This window comes from Terrapene carolina, unplaced genomic scaffold (genome assembly GCF_002925995.2).
Source record: "Terrapene carolina triunguis isolate 2854851 unplaced genomic scaffold, T_m_triunguis-2.0 Scaffold191, whole genome shotgun sequence".
Classification (NCBI taxonomy): Eukaryota; Metazoa; Chordata; order Testudines; family Emydidae; genus Terrapene; species Terrapene triunguis.
This window is the reverse complement of record NW_020664542.1, coordinates 453,409-463,456: the sequence shown is the minus strand read 5'-3', so window position 1 is coordinate 463,456 and position 10,048 is coordinate 453,409. Positions and strand designations below refer to the sequence as shown.

The 10,048-nt window shown below is 56.4% G+C and overlaps 1 protein-coding gene across 1 annotated transcript in view; it reads right to left on the bottom strand.

The window, feature by feature from the left end:
• The window catches only part of DENND2D (DENN domain containing 2D), a 23,467-nt gene extending 13,699 nt beyond the window's left edge, over nt 1-9,768 (bottom strand). The window contains exons 1-5 of the mRNA XM_029912127.1: nt 9,565-9,768; nt 8,647-8,759; nt 7,741-7,810; nt 2,666-2,743; nt 2,207-2,347 (exon numbers count right to left, since the gene is read on the bottom strand). Coding sequence (XP_029767987.1) covers nt 2,207-2,347; nt 2,666-2,743; nt 7,741-7,810; nt 8,647-8,759; nt 9,565-9,768 — 606 coding nt within the window. The remainder of the gene's footprint in view (nt 1-2,206; nt 2,348-2,665; nt 2,744-7,740; nt 7,811-8,646; nt 8,760-9,564) is intronic.
• Between the last annotated feature and the right edge of the window lie 280 nt (nt 9,769-10,048).

The following is a 10,048-nucleotide window of genomic DNA, read 5'->3' as shown; positions in this document are numbered from 1 at the left end:
GACCCTGCGCCCCCAGCCGGGCACTTCCCCTCCCAGGCTCCGGCGGCGCAGGGTCTGGAGGCACGGGGCTGTCCGAAGCCGGTAGCGCTCCGGCAGCCCGGCTCTTAAACAGAGCCGAAGAGTCGGGGAGGAGCAGAGCCGCCATTTTCCCGGACATGTTCGGCTTTTTGGCAATTCCCCCCGGACGGGGGTTTGACTGCCGAAAAGCCGGACATGTCCGGGAAAAAGAGGACGTATGGTAACCCTAGAGAAGAAGGACTTCAACCCACCCCATATTTAAAGTCCTCGCCGCTTCTGATCAAACGGGGGAGTGAAAGTGGCCAGGCTTCTGCTTCCTTGTGCGGAAAGCCCAAGTTTTTGCCGACTCAGCGACCAAACAACTCAAATTTAGGAGTGGTCAATATAGAATTCTGAGCACACCGAAAATCCGGACACACAGTCAAATCAACTAAGTGTAATACAAGATTCAGTAACACACGGAATCCTGCACTGATTGGATGGGACTGCAGAGGTGGGGGAAACAGCGCAGGCTTCTAGGGGCAGTGTCATGTAATTCCAGGGACCTGGGATACACTGGTGTAATTCCACTGAAACCAGCTTCAATCCAGATTCACACCGGTGTCTCCAAAAATCAGCCTCATGTCCTTTGACCTGATGCCAAACTCCCCAGCTCCTAACCTGGCAGGGTTTGCCCTGTCACTGATGACAATTGCTTACAAATCATTTCTTCGCACAGCTGACTCTGCCACGCCACCCTTGTCTGCACCCGGCATGATTTTGCTCCCCTTTCCCACCATTCAGTCCAATCCACCACATAGGCACCGACTCCGTGGGAGCTCCAGGGCTGGAGCACCCACAGGGAAAAGTTAGTGGATGCTCTGCATCCACCGGCAGCCAAGCTCCCCTCACCCTCCGCCCCACCTCCTTCTGCCCCCCTGAGCATGCCGTGTCCCTGCTCCTCCCCCTACCTCCTAGCGTTTCCCACCCAGTCGCCGCCAAACAGCTCGGGGGGGGGGGGTAGGGGAGCAGGGGGAGGAGCAGGAACTTGGAGCACTCAGGAAAGGAGGCGGGGAAGGGGTTGGAATGGGGGCGGGGAAGAGGTGGTGCAGGGGAGGGGCCTCATGGAAGGGGCAGAGCCGAGGGCAGAGGGGGCAGGGTCGAGCCCCCACGGGAAAGAGGGGAAGTCGGCGCCTATGATCCACCACGCCCCAACCGTGGGCCCCCTGCCACATCACCACGCCCCAACCGTGGGCCCCTTGCCACATCCGCTTTCTCCCCCCAGCTCTCATGCTGCCGGGTGTCTCTGGAAAATCCAGGGTACACACCCATTTCCTCTACTATAGAGGTGTCCTCTTCTCCTCCAACTCCGCCCCCTGCTTTGCTGCTAGAACTTCTTTCCCCTGGTTGCCTGTTAGGGCTGAGCCCCCCAAAGCACGCTTGGGAGCAGAGCGAGCTGTTCTAGGTGGCACTAGACATCTAGCGCTGCCTGACATGAAAGGATGCCCGGCACCTCTGGAAATCAGGCCCAAGGGGGTTCAAGCTGGGCTCCCAAAATCAGCAGCCTCTTTGAAAGCATGGCTGGGAGCCTGTGGCTTCGGAGAGCCAATGCACTGCAGTCTGGAGGCTGCACAGAGACAGGTTGCAACAGCAGCTTTGAGAAGTGTGAACGCCACATCCACCGGCATTAACGGCTGTTAGATCCTCGCAGTAGGACCGGCGCTGAGCATTTCACGAAGCGCTACACCCGTTGTGCACTGGGCAGCGCCCATCTCACTGCACCTTCCGGCCACCTGGGAGAACCGGCCATAGCGGTCAGGCTGGACGGCTGGAATATGGAACATCCGACCGTCACTAACTCTCCCACAGAGGGTAGAGAATGGATTGAACTGGCTTGATCTCCACTGGCACGAAGTGGCCAGCTTGTTCCCTAACCTGTCGTTCCCTAACCTGTCGTTCCCAGGCAGCACAGCCTTGCTCTTCAACTCAACCAGAGCTCCTTGTCCACCCTGACCAGTGACCCTCGTGTATTACTGCCCCAGGCAGCCGGAGACATGAAGTGCGTTAGCAGAGACTGCACTGAGCAAAGCCTACAAAGCTCCAGCTGGCCAGACACACGCACGCAGAGCCGGCTGCTCCGGCATCGCCTCCTCTTAGGCCAGCTCCTAGGGCTGGAGAGACAGGCCTGCTGGAGGTCAGCAGCACAAACCTCTGTTCCAGAATCAGGGATGAAGCTTTTAATGGTGACCGTTTTCCCCGGAGCCGGGAAGGGGGATTCGCGGAGGCCCTGCATGAAGGGGTAAATGACGGCCATGGAGATCTGCCGCCTCTTCTCCACTTCATCGAGGATCTACGGGAAGAAGAGACCCGTCAGCAACAGCAAGTCAACGAATTCCCTGATCACCCCCCTTCCTCCAGCACCACAGCAGTGGCTCAGTTGCTTCCTCACTGAGGAACAGCAGCCAGCACCAGTCTCAGCACCACAGGCCTCACCCTCCTCACCCCTGGACAGGTAGTGGCCTCACCGCCTGCTCCCCCAGGCAGATGTCCTTCCCTGTACCGAGTTGTAGATCAGGCAGCAACAAGACAGGGATCAGCAGCTGCACGAGACCCAGGCCGGGCATGCAAGCTGGGTTAGTGTTTTGCCTGTGAGAATCAGCGTTCCTACCTTGGAGAACAATCCGAAGCAGCCCAGGCAGCTGATGATGCAGAAGACCTCTGGGAAACGAGGGCCCCGGCCAACAGGCTAAAAGAAGGATCAGCACCCAAAGGGTTAACTGTATGCCACAATCTCTTACCCCCTCTATCAGGCGCACAGAGACAGCCCCCATGCCAACCCCATCGTTATGGGGACTGCCACTCAGGGCGGGGCCATGGCCTCTCCGAGGAATGCAAAGTCAGACGTCAGCAAAGGTAGGAGCCCTCCATGGCTTGGCCTTGCCTGCATCCCAGAGACCTGGTTAATGATACCACCCAGCTCAGCTGGTCCTCACCGGCTACTTAACAAAATACCGGTCAGGAAACTTGCAGAACAAGCTGAAAAAGCAAGGAGGGAGGGGAGGCTGGTACCAGCCCTGTTCCTCTCCAAACTCAGCTGCAGGAGATGCCCCACCCCAGAAGCAGACGCATGTACACAATCTCTGAGGCAAAGGGAAGGCGCTTAGGACTCCTGCTGGCCAACAGACCTCCAGAAAAAGCCTCTGCAGACCGACTAGAGGAATCATTGAGGATGCTGCCCAGCAGTGCCGTAACAAGGGCGAGGCGAGTGAGGCACTTGCCTCGGGCACACAAAGCCGGGGGGGCACAGAAAGCGGTGGAGAGAGGGAAAAAAAAGCTGCTGGCAGGCACAGAGATATTTATAACCCAGGTGATCTCCCCCCCGTGCCTCCCCAGAGTGTCCCCTGACCCCGACTTGCTCCCCCCCACTTCCCGGCCCCGGAGCAGAGCAGCTCCATGCTGCCTCCCTGCAGCAACTGCTGCCGCAGAGTCCTAGTCCCCCCCATCTCAATGCCAGGGCAGACTGACTCTGAGCCTGCCCTTCCCCCTCAGACCCTTTCATTTTCCAATGGGACCCTCCAGCAGCACAAGGGGCCCCCCCGCCCAGAGTCACTGCTCCTGCCCCATGCTGGGGCAAAGAGGCAGCCCCATCCCTCACCCCCAGTGAAGCTACAGTCAGGGGCAACAGCAGGGGAGGAGGCGCATGCAGCGCCCTCCGGCACCCACCACGGGGGAGGCGAGGGAGATTCCTGGACCTGCAGTGTCAGTGGTGGTGGTGAGTGTGCTGCTGGGGGGACAGGAAAGGGGGGCTCCTCCCCCAGAGCTTGCTGCTGCCAGCTGGGGGGAGTCCTCTCTGGCCCCTGTCCCAGAGCAGCCTGCCTGCACCCCAAACTCATCCCCAGCCCTGCCCCACCCCAGAGCCCCCACCCCCAGTCAGAGCTTTCACCCCCCCACCGCACCCTCAACCCGAGCCCCTCCAGCACCCCAAACAGCTTATCCCCAGTCCCGGCCAGAGCCCTCATCCCCCCACACCCTGACCCTCTGCCCCAGCCCTGAGCCCCTCCCACACCCCAAACCTCCCATTCCCAGCCCCAGACAGAGCCCTCACCCCTACTCTCACCCTGAGCCCCTCCCACACTCCAAACCCCTCATCTGTAGCCACAACCCATTGCCCTCACCCCTGCACCCCATCCCTCCGCACCCCTTCCCATCCCCAAACTCCCTCCCAGAGCCTGCACCCCAATCCCCTGCCCCAGCCTAGGGCCTGCATCCCAGACCTCCTCCCTCACCCAAACTCCCTCCCAGAGCCTTGGGTGGGTGGAGGCGGGTTCTGGGCACCACCAAAATTTCTACAAACCTGCCACCCCTGATCCTGCCCTGCAAACCTGAACTCCCAGCATTCTCAGGACACATGCTGATCCCTAATGGCCACTGCTGATATCCAGCACCTCCCTCCTCTCTTAACCTGTGAGTCCCTCGCTAGATTGGAACTGGACTGGAACCAAAGACCACCTTGGAAGCAACATTACCAGCCCAAGCAGTCAAAAATCATGAGTTGACCCCCGCAAAACCACAGGCTCTACCACCGCCCCTTCATTCATTCTTCGGTGGCAATTCGGTGGCAGGCCCTTCCCTCCGAGAGGGACTGAGGGACCGCCGCCGAATTGCCGCGGAAGAGCCGGCCCTGGGGGAGGGCACAATTTTATGTTCTTGCCTCGGGCGCAAAAATACCTAGTTACGGCTCTGCTGCCCAGCATGCTGCTGGAACCCCTGGGCATGGGGTGGGGGTGTGGCAGGTCTGAGGGGGTAACAGTAGAGACCATGGAACAGAGTATGTGTCAGGAAGGGAAGTGAGGAATTAAACTGGTGGCTAGCTAAGCACGGCAAGTTTGGGAGAGATGGGTTCACAGGCTCATGGGGTGTGGGAGGGGGGATAAAGCTGCAGGCAGGAGACACTGAGGCAGGGTCTGTGGTTTGGGCAGCATACTATAGCCCTGTGCTGAGCTGCCACTCTCCACGCACACCACCCCTGAAGGGCGTCCAGGGCCGGCTCCAGGCACCTGCTTGGTAAGTGCCTGGAGCCGGCCAGCTGTTCGGCGGCAATTCGGCGGACGGTCTCTCACTCCTGCTCGGAGCGAAGGACCTCCCGCCGAATTGCCGACGCAGATCGCAGTCGCGATTGCGGCTTTTTTGTTGTTTGTTTGTTTGGCTGCTTGGGGCGGCCAAAACCCTGGAGCCGGCCCTGAGGGCATCAATTACACACCCCCCGCAACAAAGTCTGCCTCCCCAGCCCCGAGGGCAGGCAGCCAGCGGTGCGGCTCAGGAGGGATTCAGACTCCCTTCCTAGGGTGGAATTCGGGGCCGGGGCAGACTCTGGTTCAGGAATCGCCGTGCAGAGACGAAGGACGTGTCGCTTGGCAAAGACCTCGGTTTGTTTGGGGGAAGCGCTAGCACGGACTTGTCTGAACTCAGTGCGCACAGAGGCATGCCAAGACGATGAGGCCTGTCAGGCAGCTGAGCGGGCTTGTCTCCCCGGCCGAGATGTTATGTATTCCCTGCTGGGGGCATCTTTAGGGTTATTTCAAGAGAACCGAAGCAGGCAACGATTTCAGAGCCCATTAACAGCGCAGCACAATTCCCAGAATACACCAATCTCCGCTATCGCATCACGTCGGGCCTTGAATAGAACGAACAGCAAACAGGGCCTTGGTGCTGGGTAGAGGCAGGACCTCGTGGGTTCCACCATTCCTGGCCTGCAGGATTGTGCTTCAGCATCTAAGCACCAAACTAAAAAAGATGGTGTGTTCCTAGCCTTTAAGGGCTTGAAGAAAAGCTTGAAAACACGAACTAAGAGTCTCCGAAGCTCTGCAGCTTTCCTGAGTCTGCAGACAACCGAAGGCACTGTTAGCCTCCTGCTCTCTGCCTGTCGCATCAATAGTTGAGTCTCCTGAGGGCTGTAATAAATTGGGCTAATTCTGGTTGTGGGGCTCGGTGGTGTGTGGTGGCTTGTGAAATACAGGAGATCAGACTAGATGACATGCGGGTCCCTTCTGGCCTAGAACGCTATGGGCAGGTCTACACTTAAAATGCTGCATTGGCACAGCTGCGCTGCTTTAGCGCATCTGGTGAAGACGCTCTAATCCGACAGGAGAGAGCTCTCCCGTCGACTGAATTACTCCACCTCTGTGAAAGGCTGTCCAGCTGTCATAGCGCTGTCTACACTGGTGCTTAGGTCGGTGTAACTTACATAGTTCAGGGGTGTGGATTATTCACAGTGAATACTGCGTGCAAATGTGCTAACCCCATCTCAAAAAAGATATATTGGAATTGGAAAAGGTTCAGAAAATAGCTTCCGAATGAGGAGAGATTAATAAGACTGGGACTTTTCAGCTTGAAAAAGAGATGACTAAGGGGGGATATGACAGAGGTCTATAAAATCATGACTGGTGTGGAGAAAGTAAATAAGGAAGTGTTATTTACTACTCCTCATAACACAAGAACTAGGGGTCACCAAATGAAATTAATAGGCAGCAGGTTTAAAACAAACAAAAGGAAGTATTTCTTCACACAACCTGTGGAATTCTTTGCCAGCGGCTGTTGTGAAGGCCACGACTATAACAGGGTTAAAAAAAGAACTAGATAAGTTCATGGAGGATAGGTCCATTAATGGCTATTAGCCATATTAGGATGGTGTCCCTAGCCTCTGTTTGCCAGAAGCTGGGAATGGGCGACAGGGCTGCCCAGAGGATTCAGGGGGTCTGGGGCAAAGCAATTTGGGGGCCCCTTCCATAAAAAAAAGTTGCAATACTATAGAATACTATATTCTTGTGGGGGCCCCTGTGGGGCCCGGGGCCTGGGGCAAATTGCCCCATTTGCCCCCCCTCCCCCCCGGGCAGCCCTGGGGGATGGATCACTTGATGATTCCCTGTTCTGTTCATTCCCCCTGGGGCACTTGGCATTGGCCACTGTCGGAAGACAGGACACTAGGCTAGATGGACCTTTGGTCTGACCCAGTGTGGTCGTTCTTATGTTCTAAACCTTCCAGATAAATCAAGTTGATCTGAAACTGCCACCAAATTTCAACCAGAGGCTGAAGAATCTAGTGATCTCCACACAGAATTTAGGTGACTCTTGCCTGGGACAACACAGGGCCTTGACTATAGGTGGCCAACACCACGATACACAGTTCGGAGGCCCTGGTAACAGTCTTCCACCACAGCCGAACTGGGCTGGAGTCAAACCAGCACCCGAGAGGTAACCATCCATATCTCATCGTCCTGCCTCTGAGCCAGTCAGGCCCTCAAGGGTAGCTAACATGTCCTGTGCCCGTCTCTCCCAGTCTCTCTAAGGGAGCCACGAAGGAGTGCAGCAGTTTCATCATACTAGATGTGTGTACCAAGGTGCCCTCCACCACCCCTCCTCTTCCTCCTGCCTCTCTGCACATTTCCCCCACCCCCATCCTGCACCTGTCACTGGTTACCCTTCACCACACACACACCCATCCCCGACCATCTCTCTGTCTGGCATCAGGCCGTGCCTGCAGCTGCAGCGGGGCTGGGCACAAGCACTTCCCCCGAGAGCCGACTGCAGAGTGAGTCTCCTGTAAGCGGTTCCCTGGGGCTAGCCCGGCTCGGCTTGCTCTCCTGGTGCTGCCCAGGGGGATGGAGATGCTCTGCAGCCAAGCTGGCAGCTCAGGACGCTAAGGGCCGGCATGAGACCAGATTATTTAAAGTGAGGGATACTCACCAGCAGCCGCCTGCAGTAGCCGATCTTTCTGCTGCCGTCAACGTTGGTCAGGACAAACGAAAAGGTTTCACTGAAAGACAAGGAGAGACGTGTTTCCACTGCTTTGCTAAGGGTCGAGGTGCGAGAGCCGCAGGAGCTTAGCTTGGAGCCACTGAGCGACGGGGCAAAAGGGGGCGGGGAGAGAGTCACCAGCACTGCCCAAGATGGTGACTGACCCTCCCAACAGCTGGATCCTCCACTTAATTACCAGTCAGGTCCATTGGCTTAGACTGTCAGCCCCCTGGGGCAGGCACAATGGGGCCTGGCCCGTGAGTGGGGCTTCGAGGCGCTACGGGCTGGCAGTGTGGTTAGTGGACAGAGCCCCGGATGGGGATTCAGGAGAGCTGGGTTCTATTCCCAGCTCTGCCACCGGCCTGCTGGGTGACCTTGGACAAGTCATGACCCTACTCTGGGCCTCAGTTTCCCCATCTGTAAAATGGAGATAATGACACCGACCTGCTTTGTAAAGCACTTGGAGATCTCCTGATAAGAGCTAGGCGTAATTGTTATCACAATGAATAATAACGATCAAGAAGAACAAATAAACAGACCACTAAATATCTAGAGGAGAGACGCTCAGCTGTGAGTAATAAGCAGCGTGGGATGATGAAGCACTAACCCCTGGCCAGATAAACTGCAACGGTTAAGAGCCAATAATGTGAAACCTCGGCCAGGAGTGGTTTGATTTTGCAGAAGCCAGGCAGGGAAATTCTCCCTACCCAAGCAGCTCACTGGGTTCCTGTGACATCCAGGCAGTAGGAGGGAGCACGAGGACTCACCTTCCCTTCCCTGCTCCCCGCCCATAGGCCCCTGCCTGCAGCGCTGGCTCTGGGCTGGTCCCTTAGCCCGTATTAATCAGGGAGTCACCTGGTGTATTCCATGAGTGGGGCCCAGTGATTGCCGTCGGGGAAGCAGAAGAGGGGGATGGCTTGCAGCAGCCTCTCTTCCTCCTCCTTCTGGCCCCGCAGTAAGTTCTCACGCTGAAATGAAAATGATACAAGAAGTAAAATCACAATAAAAGAGGATCCAGACCCGGCCACTGCACAAGGGAAACAAGTCTGGACTCTCTAGCTGGGCTCTGTGGGTCAGGACTGCGGTGCGTAGGCAGAGCAGTGCAGGGCCCCAGGACTGGAAGAGCGGGTCACTACCTAGTCCGTTGTCCAACAGCTGACTGGATCCTGATCTCTCTAGACTGCCTCCAGGGTGGACAGGAGGATTCCCCAGTCTAGCATGCCCACCGCTCCCTGGGGGGAGCATAGGCTTTGAGCGAGAAGGGCAGCATAGCTGTTGGTAGCAACAAGGCCAGACGCAAGACTCAGCTATACTGATACAGCCCAAAATGAAGCTTTCCAAGCTGAAAAGGAGGCACCATGATCATGAACAGAGGTGCATTCTGGAGCCGGGCTGACCCTCCCAAGGGAAGGCAAGAGCCAACCTCCCATCAGAAGCATGATTTTCAACCCTTCTCCTCCTTTCCCCCAAAAGGGATCAAGTCCCTGAAATGTCACATGCCGCATCTCGCCCCCAGGGAGGATTCTGCTAGGAGATGTGGGGTGGGTGGGACAGAAGAAAAGAGTTTGGGGTTCTGATTGAGAGTGCCTGTGCTCAGCCTCCTTTGCACTTCCCATATTCTGGCCCCACTGGGGGTCAGTTTGTCCCCCCAGACTAAGCTAAAATGGCCTCAGGCTGCTGTAATCTATGCTCAGGCTGCCCAGAGCCCTGACAATTTTGAGGTGACTTCTAATAAATATGTGCACATTCTGGAACCAGGACAGGGCTCCTCACCTTTGGGAACTGGTAGATTATCTTGGGTTCGTAATCACCCCCTGATTTCTTCTTTAGTGAAACCACGACGAGGTATTCGAAGAAGAACTGTCCTGGTGAGTAGCAGAAGTGGCTTCGCTCTCCCAGCCTCCTTGCAGATTCGGATTTGCTTTCGTCCAGGGGTGCATCCCGATTTACATCTGTAACCCAAAAGTTATGATGCATGGTGACATGGCAGCCAGTGGGGTTGCCTTTTTTAGTGATCCAGAATGCAGTTCGGCTCAGAGAGTAGGGGGTAATGCACCAGGACCTGCACCGGAAATGGAGAAGGGAGGCAACCAAACAAGGAAACACAGACTGTGGGCTTGTCTATACTGAGATGTTAATTCGGATTAAGGCTGTGTGCAAATGTAAAGCACAATAGCTATTCCTGGTTAACTCCCTGTATGCACGATCTTATTCTGGAATAGAAGAATCTTATTCAAAATTAGCTTAATCCACTTCC